This window comes from Rhinichthys klamathensis, unplaced genomic scaffold, assembly GCF_029890125.1.
Source record: "Rhinichthys klamathensis goyatoka isolate OS25496 unplaced genomic scaffold, OSU_Roscu_1.1 h1tg000999l_1, whole genome shotgun sequence".
Taxonomy (NCBI): Eukaryota; Metazoa; Chordata; class Actinopteri; order Cypriniformes; family Leuciscidae; genus Rhinichthys; species Rhinichthys klamathensis.
In genome coordinates this window covers 22,809-42,106 of record NW_026607297.1, presented here as the reverse complement: position 1 = coordinate 42,106, position 19,298 = coordinate 22,809, and the positions used below count along the sequence as shown (strand labels likewise).

At 43.2% G+C, this 19,298-nt stretch overlaps 1 protein-coding gene across 9 annotated transcripts; it reads right to left on the bottom strand.

Annotated features, from left to right (window-relative positions):
* Positions 1 to 391: 391 nt before the first annotated feature.
* On the bottom strand, positions 392 to 19,081 carry cyth4b (cytohesin 4b). 9 transcript variants are annotated; one of them, XM_056244522.1, is made up of 14 exons: positions 18,077 to 18,140; positions 17,910 to 17,983; positions 16,641 to 16,705; positions 16,402 to 16,468; positions 7,545 to 7,663; positions 7,233 to 7,313; positions 7,016 to 7,128; positions 5,544 to 5,692; positions 3,644 to 3,755; positions 2,930 to 3,006; positions 2,781 to 2,852; positions 2,087 to 2,567; positions 1,985 to 2,033; positions 1,852 to 1,915 (listed from the first exon to the last, which is right to left on the bottom strand). In XM_056244522.1, the coding sequence occupies exons 1-14, from the start codon at positions 18,123 to 18,125 to the stop codon at positions 1,867 to 1,869; spliced, it is 1,557 nt and encodes a 518-aa protein (XP_056100497.1). In that variant the 5' UTR covers positions 18,126 to 18,140; the 3' UTR covers positions 1,852 to 1,866. The 9 variants fall into 9 exon arrangements, with proteins under 9 accessions (XP_056100493.1, XP_056100494.1, XP_056100492.1 ...); XM_056244518.1 differs by lacking the exon at positions 18,077 to 18,140 and adding exons at positions 392 to 591; positions 18,974 to 19,081 and having other exon boundaries at positions 1,791 to 2,567; XM_056244519.1 differs by lacking the exon at positions 18,077 to 18,140 and adding exons at positions 392 to 591; positions 18,983 to 19,057 and having other exon boundaries at positions 1,791 to 2,567.
* Between the last annotated feature and the right edge of the window lie 217 nt (positions 19,082 to 19,298).

Sequence of the window (19,298 nt, the reverse complement as noted above, 5' to 3'; positions counted from 1 at the left end):
TCCCTCGATGCGCAACAATAAACTCGTGTGAGTTTGCCTCAGCGGCAGCTGTGATTGGATAACTGGAGTAACCAGTGGACCAATGGCGTCGCAGCGTCTCCAATCATTCTATCATTTATGATGGAGGGAAAAGAGCCAGAATGCAGAAACTTACAGTTTATTACTGATATTTTGGGATAAAATTGCTGCTTTATTCGCAAATGTTTTTATGTGATATTCCAATCTTCTTCACAAGTTAAACTGTGGATGGAAACATCGCTAGTGTCTCTTTATAATCTCAATCTCACGTGTGTTTCAGAAAGATCTCAGTATGAACCCAGAAGTGTGTCAGGGAATGATCTGAGCTTCTCCACGTTCACTGTGAAGCTCTTCAACAACTGACTCGAGTGATTTCCGGAGAGTGAAGTGTGTCATCCATTAAACCTGCGGAGAGAGGAAGATGTGTCCCTGCGTGTGCATAACACTGTTCTGGTGTGTGTGTGCTGTGTTCAGTCACGCCGGCGCTTCGATCATTTCTCTGGAACTTTGTTGATGACTTTCTTCTTCCTGATGGACACGAGGTCATAGAAGGGATCCTTTGTAATGCTGGCCCTGTGGAACACACACACACACACATTATAGATCAGACGTGTGCCGTGCGTTCAGACGCTGTATGAGGCCACACACACACACACACACACACACACACACACACACGTTATAGGTCAGACGTGTGCTGTGCGTTCAGACGCTGTATGAGGCCGCACACACACACACACACACACACACACACACATTATAGATCAGACGTGTGCTGTGCGTTCAGACGCTGTATGAGGCCGCACACACACACACACACACACACGTGTTATAGGTCAGATGTGTGCCGTGCGTTCAGACGCTGTATGAGGCCGCACACACACACACACACTCTCGTGTTCATACCTGATGGACTCAATCCAATATGGAGTTAATATTGTGCCATAATTAAACAAACGAATCCAGCATTTTGCAAACATGAGTGTAAAAAAGCAGCATGATGGCAGAGCTTTCAGCTTCTAGATTCCCCTATCCTGGAGAGTGGAGTGCTACTAAGTGCTAATGTGGATTTCTGTTAGGGGTGGCACGGTTCACAAAACCGCTACACTAATCCCCTATCTCAACGCCATCTGCTGTTCTGGAAGAGGAAGTCGCTCATCTGCATTTGTGAGAACATCGAGCGAGAGATCTCATAAAAAGCCAAGTGTCTCACAATCGTAACACAGATATGCATTTGTATGCACTAGATTTGGTATTTGTTCAAAGGTTACATGCAATTTGTAGGATGATTTGTATTTATTTGTGAAATATTATCTAGGCTAATTTATTATAATTGTAAAACACAATACATATTTGTTACTCTTCTGCATTTGCGCTCAAATTGACGTTACACATTGCTTTCTGTTTGTTTGCGAGTCGAGTTTTCCTTTGCAAAGCAGATCGAGTTTGTTTGCAAAATGCTGGATTAGTTTGTTAAATTATGGCACAATATTAACTCCATAGATTCACTGGTCTCTCTCTCTCTCACACACACACACACACACTCTCTCTCACACGCACACACTCACACACACACACCTGATGGACTCAATCCACTGGTCTCTCTCCTCCGCAATAGAAGCACAGATGCTGTAGGACTGACACACTCACACACACACACACACACACCTGATGGACTCAATCCACTGGTCTCTCTCCTCCGCTGTAGAAGCACAGATGCTGTAGGACTGACACACACACACACACACACACTCTCACACACACACACACACCTGATGGACTCGATCCACTGGTCTCTCTCCTCCGCTGTAGAAGCACAGATGCTGTAGGACTGACACACACACACACTCACACACACACACACACACCTGATGGACTCGATCCACTGGTCTCTCTCCTCCGCTGTAGAAGCACAGATGCTGTAGGACTGACACACACACACACTCACACACACACACACTCTCACACACACACACACACACACACCTGATGGACTCGATCCACTGGTCTCTCTCCTCCGCTGTAGAAGCACAGATGCTGTAGGACTGACACACACACACACACACACTCACACACACACACACACACCTGATGGACTCGATCCACTGGTCTCTCTCCTCCGCTGTAGAAGCACAGATGCTGTAGGACTGACACACACACACACACTCACACACACACACACTCTCACACACACACACACACACACACACCTGATGGACTCGATCCACTGGTCTCTCTCCTCCGCTGTAGAAGCACAGATGCTGTAGGACTGACACACACACACACTCACACACACACACACACCTGATGGACTCGATCCACTGGTCTCTCTCCTCCGCTGTAGAAGCACAGATGCTGTAGGACTGACACACACACACACTCACACACACACACCTGATGGACTCGATCCACTGGTCTCTCTCCTCCGCTGTAGAAGCACAGATGCTGTAGGACTGGTGTTTTCCCTCCACCACTCGCCCGTCTGTCTCTGTTTTACACGCCTTGATCTTCTGACCTCGACTGTTGGGGTTATACAGCTCTAAACAATACTGGCACAGGTCAAAGGTCACATGTTAGCATCACTCACAACACACCCGCATGGCCTTACTCTACTGACAGCAACTGAGTTTGATGTTAGTATGTTTCTGCTATGCATTATCATTCTCCATAAATCATTTGCGATGATGCAGGATTGGGCCGGATTAATTCCTCTATATTTGAAAGCTTTAAAGGTTTCAGTGTGTAACACATGCGGGTCTCACCGGCTTCCGGGGAAAGAGCACTTCCTTCACACACAGATTCTCCAGAGGAATGATCCCGCGCGGCTCCTTGTCCTGATACACAAACACCACAATCAGCTCTGATACACACACTTTACACACACACACTCATGCGTTCAGAGGGTTCTTACTGTGGTGTATTCAAAATAATACAGGCAGTTATCAGTGAGGATGAACCATCGCCTCTTCCAGGTCTTCACACGGCCGCCTGCGGACACATTACACATCAGCAACACTGAACACTACATCAGATAACATGAGCCAACTATCAAAAATACTTATTAACTAGTTAATGTTAATTTCAACATTTACTAATGCATGCACAATGCACATCTAGTTCTCAGAACGTTTCGATCAAACGATCTTAATGCTAATAAAACGGTCGTTCTCTAATAATGTTCCCAAAACATTAGCACAAAAACATTATTTGTACATCGTTCATGGAATGTTTCATTTGGACGTTCGTCTAACGTTTTTTAAATGTAACGACTCGTTTTAGAACGTTCAGAGAACATTCAAAAGTAACATTCCATAATGTTTGAATGATACAATGAAACGTTCCATTAACATTTAAATAACCAAGAAAAAACATTTAAATTTTTTTTTTAATTTAGACTGTTCATCAGAAATTACGTTTTCATAACTTAATATGAACATTCTTATTGATATTAATTTTAATATTTTTGTTAGATGTGTGAGCAGAATCTATTTGACAGACATAGATGATGTCACTATTAAACTTGCACAGATTTACAATAAACACAGCAGTTCTCGAATAGATGAAGGAGAAAGTAAACTGGACTAAATATGTTTGCAGTAGTTTATAATAACTTTGTAATCTTTACCCAGTTTGAGCAGCCAGCCCTCGCGGTCGGGGTTGAAGAAGGTGTGTGTGAGATCATTCCCATCATCCTCTGGGATTTTGAAGGGTTCGTTCCGTATGCTGTTGAACAGATTCTGTGGTGATGAAAAGAAACACACACTTCAGTCTTCCTGTCAGTGCTGCACATTTACTGTCCAGAAATTAAAGCGATAGTTCCCCCAAAAATTAAAATTCAGCCCAGAAGAAAAATATATATATAATATATATATGATGGATAGATGCACTTTTATTATGAATAGATGCACTTTTATGATGGACGGATGCACTTTTATGATGGACAGATGCACTTTTATGATGGATAGATGCGCTTTTATGATGGACAGATGCACTTTTATGATGGATAGATGCACTTTTATGATGGACAGATGCACTTTTATGATGGATAGATGCACTTTTATGATGGATAGATGCACTTTTATGATGGATAGATGCACTTTTATCATGGATAGATGCACTTTTATGATGAATAGATGCACTTTTATGATGGATAGATGCACTTTTATGATGGATAGATGCACTTTTATCATGGATAGATGCACTTTTATGATGAATAGATGCACTTTTATGATGGATAGATGCACTTTTCTCATGGAGAGATGCACTTTTATGATGGATAGATGCACTTTTATCATGGATAGATGCACTTTTATCATGATAGATGCACTTTTATGATGGACAGATGCACTTTTATGATGGATAGATGCACTTTTATGATGAATAGATGCACTTTTATGATGGACAGATGCACTTTTATGATGGACAGATGCACTTTTATGATGGATAGATGCACTTTTATGATGGATAGATGCACTTTTATGATGGACAGATGCACTTTTATGATGGATAGATGCACTTTTATGATGGATAGATGCGCTTTTATGATGGATAGATGCACTAATGCACTTTTATGATGGATAGATGCACTTTTATGATGGATAGATGCACTTTTATCATGGATAGATGCACTTTTATCATGATAGATGCACTTTTATGATGGATAGATGCACTTTTATCATGGATAGATGCACTTTTATCATGGATAGATGCACTTTTATGATGAATAGATGCACTTTTATGATGGATAGATGCACTTTTATCATGGATAGATGCACTTTTATGATGGATAGATGCACTTTTATCATGGATAGATGCACTTTTATCATGATAGATGCACTTTTATCATGGATAGATGCACTTTTATGATGAATAGATGCACTTTTATCATGAATAGATGCACTTTATGATGAATAGATGCACTTTTATGATGGATAGATGCACTTTTATGATGGATAGATGCACTTTTATGATGGATAGATGCACTTTTATGATGAACAGATGCACTTTTATGATGGATAGATGCACTTTTATGATGGATAGATGCACTTTTATCATGAATAGATGCACTTTATGATGAATAGATGCACTTTATGATGGACAGATGCACTTTTATGATGGACAGATACACTTTTATGATGGATAGATGCACTTTTATGATGAACAGATGCACTTTTATGATGGATAGATGCACTTTTATCATGGATAGATGCACTTTTATGATGGATAGATGCACTTTTATGATGGATAGATGCACTTTGATGGACTTCAAAAAATATCCTGCCATTTACTCCCATTATAAAGCTTGGAAGAGCCAAGAGATTTTTTTAATATAATTCCAATTGTATTCGTCTGAAAGAAGAATGTCATATACACCTAGGATGGGTTGAGGAAGAGTAAATCATGGGCTAATTTTCAGTTTTGGGTGAACTATCCCTTTAACACCACGCTGTTATTTGTGCTCAGTGACTCCAGTGTAGTATTTTGGTCATGTGACCAGTGAGGAGTGATTGTGATTGGCTGCTCACCGTCAGGAGGTCGTCGGGAAGATCCTCTCCGTTGTTGATCCCGCGGTTCATGCTAATGAATCTCTCCAGCGGGGTCTTGTCCTTCACGCTGGGGTTGTGAAGACTCGTGTTCAACATGATGATGGCAAACGAAAGGATGTAACACGTGTCTGAGGATCACAAACAACACAACTGATCTCAACAACTTTACCAGAGACTGATAAACAAAGCGTTTTGAGATCATCAGCTTGGCCAATTAACAGATTTGTGAATGCATAACAAATAGTCTCAGTGAAAGCTTATTTCGCCATGGAATAAAAAATATATAAAAAGGTAATTGCAACTTTTTTTCAGTGATTTTGTTCTTGCAGTTCTGAGAAAAAAAGTCAGAATTGTGAGATATTAAAATTTCCCCTGTAGTCAATCATTTTATCCCTTAAAACTTATCTTTGATCACCAAAATGACATATTTAAATTTTTCCTTGAAAAAATGTCTTCATGCCTTAAAATATCTTGAATGTAACTCGACACCCTTGCCTCATTTAGTATGCGCGGTTCTATGAATATGCAAATGAGCCCCGCCTCCACTCACTCACTCAGCTCAGAGATCCACTGGTTGACGATCACTCGTTGATCTGATTGGTTACAAGGTCGTTTGTGACGTCAGAAACACCAGCGATTTCAAACCGTGTTTTTGAGACTGTCTTTGGTTCACTGCAGTTTTAAGGAGGAAATACTCAGCAATGCTGTCGACTTATGAACTTACACATGGTTTGTATATTAAAAACACCACATAGACGCATAAACAACATTAAAAGCTGGATTTTGACCACAGGGAGACCTAAAGTCATAATTAAAGGAGCTGTATGTAAGAAATTGTTTTCAATTAATCATAAAATGGCCCTGAAATGTCACTAGACATTAAGAAATCATGTACATTTCAAATACTTATATCACTGACAACAGTAGTCTGGCCAGGATATTGTCATTTAAAAAGTGCAGTTGCAGCCCTCAACTGATGTTGATGTTGTCATGTTGTGTTTTGGTCTGATGCTCCACCCTCCACCTTTCTACCAATCACGAAGTCAGTAGTGTTGCGGCATCCGGGTTGCCAGCTCTGCTCTAGTTACCACAGCTGCAGCTCGTCACGTTCCTGCTGGATCCTGCAGCCGATCTGGCAACCTTGAGCCAGGGGGGAGGGGGAGGGGATACACCACTCTACAGTAATTTGACAGTGATTGCAGTACCAGTTTTGGCCACAATCTTACATACAGCTCCTTTAACTTTTTATTTTTTTATTCCAGAAACAAAAGACTGAATGACGAGACGTAAAAAAGTCAAAATTCCAATATTACGCAATATTGTTTATTCCATGGCAGAAACAAGCTTCCATGAGTTTCTGTTTTCAAATACTGAAATATAGTAATTATTGGGTGTAATATATATTATGTATTATGCAAGTGGACTTTGATGAGTTTCGAGTGTCGCTTCACCTGTGGACTGGAAGACGTTGACGTTGCAGTTACAGTAACGTGTGGCGAAAGCCTCCATCATGCGGTCGATCTTCTGCGCTTCTCCCGGCAGACGGAAACTCCACAGGAACTGCCTGAGGAGCGAGAGAGAGGAGGAGCAATAAGACGAGTCCGTCACGTGTGTGTGTGTGTGTGTGTGTGTGTGTGTGTGTGAGGGGAGGAGCGCTCGAGTTCTCACCGTAACGCCTGGACCAGGTTGAGATCCGAAAACTCGTGCAGGTCCACAAACGCCTTGAGAATCTGCAGGTGCATCTCCTCCCTGAAACATCAGATTGAGATGCATTCATCAGGACACACACACACACACACACACACACACACGTACTCTCAATCACTCGCACGCACTCTCAATCACACACACACACACACACTCACACAAGCACTCACGCACACTCAGACATACACACACACACGCACACACACACGCGCACACACGCACACACACACACACACACAGATCTGGTGTGTGTGTGTTTGGTTCATAAGTCACCTCTCTCCCAGGAAGTCTCCGATGGCCGTCTTATTCAGTCCTTCCTCTTTATACAGAAACTCTGCCACTCGCTCTGGTTTCCACTCCAGAAGCTCGTTGTCCACCAGATACTTGATTCCCTGAAACACAGAGCGGTTTGAGCCGTTCACTCGCTCGCTGTCACACAGATAAAACACTGAGGCTTTCTGTGAGAGACGCTGCAGTTTATCCGAGCGTCCACACTACTTCCTCCACAGCTCAACATCTGCTTTCCTTCAGACCAATACTTCCCTTTTCTGCAGAATGACTAAAGATAAGACTAAACCCTTCAAACCAAAATCACAGAAACTGATACACTGGTTGACTTTTGCTTACCTGCAATAGAGCCGGGCACTTTCATTTGCACGACAACAGTGTTTGGTGGCTCCATGACACATGCCCTATCAATCTGGTGTAGTTTACACTTTACTGGACCTGGCCGAGTGGCTTAAGCTTGAATCCTGTTGCCAAGACTGTGAGGATCTAAATCTCAGGAAGTAGGAGAGACGTAAGACGGTCCAGCCAAGATCAGGCCCTGTAGCTAAGTCCAGATTTTCCACTGATCTTCATGGATCTGATCAAACCCATGACACAGCATGTTCTGCTGAAAATGATTCCTGTTGTCTTGCAGCACAAGAATCAAACCCTAAACACCTATGCAGTGCTCGATGATGGATCCGAAAGAACTATGCTACTCCCAGCTACAGCTCAGAAACTAGGGCTTAAGAAACAGACTGAGGACCTTGCATTAAAGGCGACATATTACGCCCCTTTTCACAAGATGTAATATAAATCTATGGTGTCCCCAGAATGTGTCTGTGAAATTTCAGCTCAAAATACCAGATAATTTATTATAGCTATAGCTATTATTTGCTCCTTTTTGGGTGTGAGAAAAAATGTGCCGTTTTTGTGTGTGTCCCTTTAAATGCAAATGAGCGTTAGCTCCGCCTCCGTTCAGAAGAGGGCGGAGCCTTTACACAGGCTTCAGAGACTCCGGGAATAACAAAACACACAAATTTCCAAAATCTCAGGAATAACCAGTTGCGAGTGGAGACTCAGGAAGAGTTCAACTTTTAGACGCACATGGACATTTCTAAATTGTTAGTGGATACATTTATGTTGTTGTGGAGTTACATTGATTCATCTCATCGTCATGTTTAACTCTTACTCAAGTTGACACAGTTCCCTAAGGTCTTTATAAGACAGCTGTGACATTTTTTGGTCAAATAGTGTTCTGTGCTCGGGTTAATGGGTTGTCACTTTTCACGTTTTCTCCGAGTTGGTAGATGTACCAGAGACCCGATTATAGCACTTAAACACGGAAAAAGTCAGATTTTCATGACATGTCCCCTTTAAGAACAATTCGACAAGATGTCAAGAAACTTAATGGGGCCTCCGTTTTCTTTAGTGTACGCTTAATATCACAGCCACAAAGGAGCTACCAAATCCAGAATGCCTTTACCTCTGAGCACTTAAGTTTGGCCGGGCACTCTTAGCCCACCTGGAGGTCCAGTAGCAATTAGAATTAGACTAGGTTGGGTGCTACAAGGACCAACATGCTATCTACAGCAACAGCTTCAGCCTCAGCAATGCCTACACCTTTCCGTCACTCCTCAAATGGAGGAAGTGTTCCGAAATGTAGAGAGACTTAGGCAAGGAGATAGCATTCCCCACAAAAATGCAAGACTGGTCATACGATCCAAACAAGATCAGAAATCAATGGACTAGCTACAAGCCAAAACCACCAGGTAGATGGAGTGAAGCACTATGCCACACCACTGCTGTGTAAGCCTGATATGCCTCAGCTTCATGCCCACAAAGACTTGAGAAACAGAAATAGACTCTGTTACCACAGAGGAAGGATCATGGTTTATTCTCCACCACATGGTTCATCATAACGGCAAAAACAGAGTGGTGTTCAACTCCTTTGAATACAAGGAGTATAACCTCATCAACTACCTTCTTGCAGGACCTGAACTAGGCCCTTCCCTTTTGGGGGTTCTGTTGCATTTCAGGGAGCACACTGTCGTGGTAAGCTCATTGGATGATGTAGATGGAGACAGAGCCAAGTCCCCACAAAAATTAAAGACTGGTTATACGATTCAAACAAGATCAGAAATCAATAGACTCGCTACAAGCCCAAACCACCTGCACTAGGCCCTTCCCTTTTGGGGGTTCTGTTGAGGGAGCATACTGTCGCGGTGAGGGGAGACATAAAAGCCATGTTTCATCAGGTCTGCCTACTGCCTGAAAACAGAAACCTACTCGGCTTTGTCTGGCATGACCTCGAAACAAATAACCCCCATAGCATTTTGGCACAGCTTGCAGCCCTTGCTGCGCCATATATGCATTACAGCATCATGCTTTGGATAATACCAAGCGAAATGGCACCCTTAGATCAGCAATCGAAAGGAACTTTTACGTAGACGCCTAAAGAGGGTAATGTTCCCAGATGAGACCAAGCAATTAGTGAATGTGTTGCGAGAACTTCTTGCGAGTGGTGGCTTCGAGATCCGTCAATGGGCTTGCAACATGCCAAATGTCATTGATCACCTACCTAAAGAGGCTCCTTCAGACAGCACTGAGCTTTGGCTGTCACATGATGAAGTCGAACCACAAGAATCCACCCTTGGATTGAGATGGAACTATGACTCGGACATCCTTGGATATAAACACCACCCAGTGCCAATGACCACACCCTCTATGCAGCACATTTATAAGGTGACAGCAAGCCAGTATGATCCTCTGATCCTCAAAGCTGCTAGAAACCAAGCTCACAATGGAAATAAGCCGAGTGGTCCTGTGGTCTGATTCCACCACAGTCCTTTCCTGGCTGAGTCTTGTGCTGTATGTAACCTTTTCACTCTACTAAAGCATAAAAATACCCTTATATGTTTGCAGATATTTAGGAAACATACTGAGTTTCTCTGAAAAACAATTCTACAGCTAGTTATTTTACTTTGAAATGTGCTTTCCGTGTTGGAATGTCTGTTTTTGTTTTGGTCTGTGTGATCTCGCCCACTGCCAGTTCACCCAATAGTATTTTGACATCCGGGATGCCAGTTGGCAGGAAACACAGCCAGCAAATTGGGTAAGAGATTGCGGATTCTACCCAACCTAAAAAGTGTCGGTATCCCTCTTAAATTCTCTATTAACGAGAGCATATTAAAACGCGGATAAATCAACTAATCAACTTACTCGAGTCTCGGCTTTCATTTTCAAATGCGCTCGTTCCTGTTGCGTGTCCTCAAACTGGCAACCCGCGTGAGCGTCAAGTCTGAGGAGGAGGGCGGGGGAAACAACGGCTCTACAGACTGCACCAAGTCTTCGTAGGGACTAGGATAGCAGAAATCCAAGATCTAGGGGATGAGCATGAATGGTGATATGGAGATTCTCTCCGAAATCCTGCAGATGACCTTACAAGGGGTCACAGCCTAAAAGAACTTGCGTCACCAAACAGATGGAGTCAAGGCCCACCATTCTCACTACAGGCTGAATCACAGTCGCCCACTATGCCAGTCCCGAAACCTCCTGAGGATGAAGTGGTGAAGAGGAAGAGTGTATTCTAAGGTGTCACCAGAGTATCAAAACCCTTGAACCCCAGTGAGTACAGTACATGGAAAGACCCTGTTGAAGCCACAGTCCAAGTGACCCAAACCAATCCAGTCAAACAGCTAAAGACTACGTGATCGCCTCATCTTCCAAAACATCCAACGTGACAGTTTCCCCAAGGAATATGAACGACTGAAAGCTGGTTAGCCTGTATCCACTATAAACCGCCAACTCAGTTTATCCCCAGAGCTTGATGAAGCCGGTCAGCTTATACGGGTTGGAGGACGCCTACGTCGTGCTGAAGGTCTAGAACTCCAGACAATTCAACCAGTAGTTCTGGATCCTCAACATCCAGCAAACAAACTGCTCATGCAGGACTATGACAGTAAGCTCTGTCACCCAGGAACAGAACGGGTACTTGCTGAAATGAGGAGAAATGTGTGGAAACTAAGAGGTCGTGAGGCAATTCGTAAATTCCAGCACAACTGTATCGACTGTCGCAAGTGGACGGACAAAGCTGAGGTCCCTAAAATGGCTGATCTACCTCCAGCCTGTCTGAGGGTCATAACCATTGTCAGAACGATCCCCATTCACACGGATCCGCGGTAACGACTAAAAGCGCTGTATTCTGCTGCCAGGCCACTAGATGGCGATGAAACACTATAGACTGAACACATAATACGCATGAGCATGACGTCAGCGTCTTCAGAGATTCGCGTTTTTGTTGTTTACACGGAGATCGTTTTTAAAAACTTGCACTTTAAAAACCCGTTTTCAAAAGTTACCAAAACGCATAAAAGGTTTTACGTTTTTAGTTGAAAACGGTGTCGTGTAAACATCCCCCGAGACACTTCACAAACCTCCCTTTTATAGCACTGGGATGGACTGTTTTGAGCCCTTCCAAATTAAAATAGGACAAGTCTGTGAAAAAAATGGCTCCTCACATCTATAGACACGATTCCTTCCTTATGGCTGTGAGGACATTTATTGCCGGGGCCGAGGCACCCGATCTGAACTGCATCTGAGAGAGAATTAAGAGAAGCGTAACTAACTGCAGCCCAGAGCTTCAACAACATCTTGCCAAACAAAAAAATCAGTGATGTTAAGGAGATTTAACCAATCAGCGACTTATTGAAGACGTCAGCAAGGACGCTAGGTGGCGAGCTAGAACAGTTAGCAAGCGGAGTTAAGAGAAGAAGCATCAGATCATCATATTAGAGTGATTTCTGAAGGATCATGTGACACTGAAGACTGGAGTAATGATGCTGAAATTCAGCTTTGATCACAGGAATAAATTACACTTTACTGTATATTCACATAGAGAACAGCTGATTTACACTGGAATAATATTTCACTGTTTTTACTGTATTTTTTTTCAAATATATGCAGGTTTGGTGAGCAGAAGAGACTCTTTCAGAAACATTAACACATCTCACGACCCCAATCTTTTGAACGCAAGTGTACGTGTGTTGTCTACAGTGTAGTTATAGACTTGTGACTGTGTTTGTGGTGTTTATTAAACATCAACCCTTCATGTGTCTCTCTGTCATCTCTTTCCATGCTCGTCGGCCTCACTGTCTGTTAACATGCAGCAGCAAAACCACAAAGACTCAGAACGAGAAAACCAAACGTATTTCAGGTGTTGACCTGAGGACTTCATCCTACACAACCTCCAGTCTGTTAATCATTCACACACACACACACACACACACACACGTCTGGTTCGCTATCTTTGTGGGGACTCTCCATAGACGTAATGGTTTTAATACTGTACAAACTGTATATTTTATCCCCTTACACTAACCCTACCCATCACACACACACACACACACACACACCCTACCCCTAAACCTACCCATCACACACACACACACACACACACACACACACACACAGACACACACACACACCCTACCCCTAAACCTACCCATCACACACACACACACACACACACCCTACCCCTAAACCTACCCATCACACACACACACACACACACACACACACACCCTACCCCTAAACCTACCCATCACACACACACACACACACACACCCTACCCCTAAACCTACCCATCACACACACACACACACACACACACACACACCCTACCCCTAAACCTACCCATCACACACACACACACACACACACTCACTAACCCGACCCTACACCTACCCATCACACACACACACACACACACACAGACAAACACACACACACAGACAAACACACACACCCTAGCCCTAAACCTACCCATCACACACACACACACACACACACACACACTCACTAACCCGACCCCTACCCATCACACACACACACACTAACCCGACCCCTAAACCTACCCATCACACACACACACACACTAACCCGACCCCTACACCTACCCATCACACACACACACACACACACACACACACACTAACCAGACCCCTAAACCTACTCATCACACACACACACACACACACTACCCCTAAACCTACCCATCACACACACACACTCACTAACCCGACCCTACACCTACCCATCACACTCACACACACACACCCTAGCCCTAAACCTACCCATCACACACACACACACACACACACACTAACCCGACCCCTACCCATCACACACACACTAACCTGACCCCTAAACCTACCCATCACACACTCACTAACCCGACCCTACACCTACCCATCACACTCACACACACACACACACACACACACACACACACCCTACCCCTAAACCTACCCATCACACACACACACACACTCACTAACCCGACCCTACACCTACCCATCACACTCACACACACACACACACACACACCCTAGCCCTAAACCTACCCATCACACACACACACACACACACACACACACACACTCACTAACCCGACCCCTACCCATCACACACACACTAACCCGACCCCTACACCTACCCATCACACACACACACACACACACACACACACACACACACACACACACACACACACACTAACCAGACCCCTAAACCTACTCATCACACACACACACACACACACACACACACACACACACACTACCCCTAAACCTACCCATCACACAAACACACACACACACACACTAACCAGACCCCTAAACCTACTCATCACACACACACACACACTACCCATAAACCTACCCATCACACACACACACACTCACTAACCCGACCCCTACCCATCACACACACACACACACTAACCCGACCACTACACCAACCCATCACACACACACACACACACCACACACACACTAACCCAACCCCTACACCTACCCATCACACACACACACACACACACACACTAACCAGACCCCTAAACCTACTCATCACACACACACACACACACACACACACACACACACACACACCCTACCCCTAAACCTACCCATCACACACACACACACACACACACCCTACCCCTAAACCTACCCATCACACACACACACACACACACACACACACACACACCCTACCCCTAAACCTACCCATCACACACACACACACACTCACTAACCCGACCCTACACCTACCCATCACACACACACACACACACACACAGACAAACACACACACACAGACAAACACACACACCCTAGCCCTAAACCTACCCATCACACACACACACACACACACACTCACTAACCCGACCCCTACCCATCACACACACACACACTAACCCGACCACCAAACCTACCCATCACACACACACACACACTAACCCGACCCCTACACCTACCCATCACACACACACACACTAACCAGACCCCTAAACCTACTCATCACACACACACACACACACACACACACACACACTACCCCTAAACCTACCCATCACACACACACACTCACTAACCCGACCCTACACCTACCCATCACACTCACACACACACACCCTAGCCCTAAACCTACCCATCACACACACACACACACACACACACTAACCCGACCCCTACCCATCACACACACACTAACCTGACCCCTAAACCTACCCATCACACACTCACTAACCCGACCCTACACCTACCCATCACACTCACACACACACACACACACACACACACACACCCTACCCCTAAACCTACCCATCACACACACACACACACACACTCACTAACCCGACCCTACACCTACCCATCACACTCACACACACACACACACACACACCCTAGCCCTAAACCTACCCATCACACACACACACACACACACACACACACTCACTAACCCGACCCCTACCCATCACACACACACTAACCCGACCCCTACACCTACCCATCACACACACACACACACACACACTAACCAGACCCCTAAACCTACTCATCACACACACACACACTACCCCTAAACCTACCCATCACACAAACACACACACACACACACTAACCAGACCCCTAAACCTACTCATCACACACACACACACACACACACACACACTACCCCTAAACCTACCCATCACACAAACACACACACACACACACTAACCAGACCCCTAAACCTACTCATCACACACACACACACACTACCCATAAACCTACCCATCACACACACACACACTCACTAACCCGACCCCTACCCATCACACACACACACACACACTAACCCGACCACTACACCAACCCATCACACACACACACACACACACACCACACACACACTAACCCAACCCCTACACCTACCCATCACACACACACACACACACACACACTAACCAGACCCCTAAACCTACTCATCACACACACACACACACTACCCCTAAACCTACCTATCACACACAAACACACACACTAACCCGACCCCTAAACCTACCCATCACACACACACACACTCACACACTAACCAGAACCCCTAAACCTACTCAGCACACACACACACACACACACATTACCCCTAAACCTACCCATCACATAAAACTTTCTGCATGTTTATATTTTCAAAAAAACTCATTCTATATGATTTTTAAAGCTTCTTTCCTCAATTTAGGTCCACAGTGTCCATGAGTCTGTGTGCATTTTTCCCCACCGGGATAGAAAAACATGTACACACACACACACACACAGAGATACATATATAGCACAAATGCAGTTTAAATTTGAATGTCTTGTTTTCAGTTCAATGTTGAATAATGACATCAGTCTCTCCTACAGTGTGTGTGTGTGTGTGTGTGTGGCTAATCTCAGAGACTGACTGATGTTCCACTGCCCTCGTTATCTCACGCTGGAAACAAGCGTCTTCATCATCATCATCATCATCATCATCATCACTGACTCCTCCAGATCTCACCTTTTTAGGATCCATGTTGAACTTCTTCTTGCCACTACAGAAGCGTTTCTCCCTCTCCAGCATCTTACTGCAAACAGTTCAAGCAAAACACGTTTCATTATTTCACCAGCGTTTAATCAAAACTAAGACTAGAACTATTTTAAAAATAGATAAAATATTAATATCAGAATTAGTGCGTAAACAAAGCTCTTTTCTCAGATCATCAGACGCTCTCAATCATCATTCATATATTCACTCACTTGTCTTCTGCCGACTTGAAATCCTGAATATCTGCCATCACGTTTTCAATCTGGTTCTTCAGTTTCTGTAAGAAAAATTAAAACCTCTCGTCAGGTTTCTAAAGCTGCTTTCATAATAAAGACATATTTTATTTCCTTTACAGTGTCTGTCTATTATACACTTGTGAATGTGATGGAAGAATCACACCAGACACACACACAAACACGACCACGAGTCCAGTATGACACGTGAAAGAAGCTTTTAGGCTATTTTGGTCCATTTCTTCTTTTTTTTTTTACAAATTTTTTGTGTTTTTGTTTTTTCGTGAAAAACTATGGAAAAAGAAACCACTAATGCAAAACAACAGAACATTTGAGGGACACATATATACAAAGACAGATTATCATTTGACAGGTAATGCTGAAGCCGAATGCAAATTCATGCAAATTCAGAATAACCAAGAAAAAACGAATGCTTGTAACATTCGGGGAACGTTCAGAAATAACGTTTCCATAACGTAATGGTAAAGTTATCAACATGTTCTGCGTATGATTTAAGAATCACACCAGACACACACACAAACACGACCACTAGTCCAGTATGACACGTGAAAGAGGCTTTTAGGTTATTTTGGACCATTTCTTCTTTTTTTAACACGTTTTTTTTTTCACAGAACAACGGGAAAAAAAACCACAATGACAAAACAACAGAACATTGGAGGGACACATATATACATAGACAGATTATCATTTGACAGGTAATGCTGAAGCTTCAGTCCTACGAGTATAAACTAAATACTAACGTTATGAACAAACATTCTTATTAAAACGTTCGTTCAAAGTTATCTGGTCTTTAATTATGTCCTCAAAACATTATTTATACATCCTTCATTGAACGTTTTTTTTCTAAAACGTTTTAGTTCGTCTAACATTTTTTAAATGTTACTTTTGTTTCAGAACGCTCAGAGAACAATCCAAAGTAACGTTCCCATAATGTTTGAATAACCAAGAAAAAAAAACGTTTTTAGAACTGGACGTTTGTAACATTCAAAAATAACATTTTCAATTAAATTTCCTTTTGTCATTGCATATATTATACAATGAAACTAATCAGCAAACCTTACGTTGCATCCACACATGACAACACTACAACATTGAAGACAATATAAACAACACACTACAATATAGAAACGTGACGGGTTATGATATTGGATTGTTGTCATAAAGTGATGTAACTGTTTTCATAATGTAGCGTGGACGTTAGAAACATGTTCAGTGTGTGTTCCTCACCTCAATGTCCTCCAGCAGAACCTGCTTGTGCATCTTCAGCCGCTCGATCTCCATCTGCTCCTCCACCGTCAAATCTGAGGAAACACACACACACACACACCGTCAGATGAGCGAGTGTGTGTGGCTGCAGATCCAGAGAGAGATCTCACATGTAAAACACTAGTTACCAGGCCCGAAACACAGCAGTGAGGGTCGACAATACACACTGACAGGCATTAATGACCAGATTACAGTTGTTTGAAATCTCTCTTCTCAGTGAAGACTTGAACAATGCGCTTCACACTCGTCGGGTTCTGCTTTATGAAACAGGAAACCTGTTGTCACGGGGGCCGTTGGCTCAGTGTGAGGGGCCTCTGAACGTGTGTGTGTGTGTGTGTGTGTGTGTTTCACTTCAGACATGACTATCCAAACAGACCACAGCAGACAGACGACAGAAACAAGCAGACACAAACTCAGAGCTGATCTGAATGAAATCAAACCAGCACATATAAAATAAAGATCAGATAATAATTCAGCTGATCCTACAGATTTTCATTTCAATCCATCAGTTCTCTCGCGTTTATGAACAAACGGTCCTGTAACATTACTAGAACGTTCATTCAAAGTTATCCGGTCTTTAATTAATGTTCTATAGAAAATAGATCCCTTTTTATAAAACAATAGCACAAAACATTATTAATACATTGTTTATGCAAAGTTTTTTTCTGAAACGGTTTAGTTCATCTAACGTTTTTAAATGTCACGTCTTGTTTCAGAACGTTCAGAGAACATTCAAAAGTAACGTTCCCGTAATGTTTGAAGAATGATACATTTCAATAACCAAGAAAAAACATTTTAACAACATTTAAAAACAGTATATAAAAAATAATATGTAGTTGCTTTCACCATCTATAACCTCTAGTTGCTGGTGTTGTGCAGATAAAACACCACCACTGATAATCAAATTATTAATAAAACATTTGCAAAAACAGCCTGCAATGGAAATACAGATTTTACCAATAAAACCTTGAATGTGAATTAGACTGAAGATGGAGGGAGAAAGTTAGTTAAGGTTAAACTCTTACCTGTGTGACAACACTCGGTCATTGTGTGTTATAACGCTGAACTCCCGTTTCATCAAAGCTGTGAGTTTACAGTCAGACGTTCTTCATGTTTGCTGAGTTCCTCTATCAGCTGCCCTGCCCTGCAAACACCCGTTTCACACCAGAAGTCAAGAGTTTCCGCAGGAGGAGCACAGGACCTCACAACAACAACAACACAACACACACACAACACACACACACACACACATGATGAGAGATCTGATGATGCCCTCTGCTGGTGATAATCATACAGTCCCACGTGTGAAGCAGAATGAAGTGATGAACCTCTTAAATAACATTAGGCCAT

Coding starts and splice junctions, on each gene's coding strand:
- cyth4b (XM_056244517.1), bottom strand. CDS start 18,125: ATGCCTGTCAGTGTGTATTGTCGACCCTCACTGCTGTGTTTCGGGCCT. Junction 5,693..7,015: donor CAACGTCTTCCAGTCCACAG/GTGAAGCGACAC, acceptor TGTGATCCTCAG/ACACGTGTTACATCCTTTCG. Junction 3,007..3,643: donor GGGCTGGCTGCTCAAACTGG/GTAAAGATTACA, acceptor ATGTGTCCGCAG/GCGGCCGTGTGAAGACCTGG.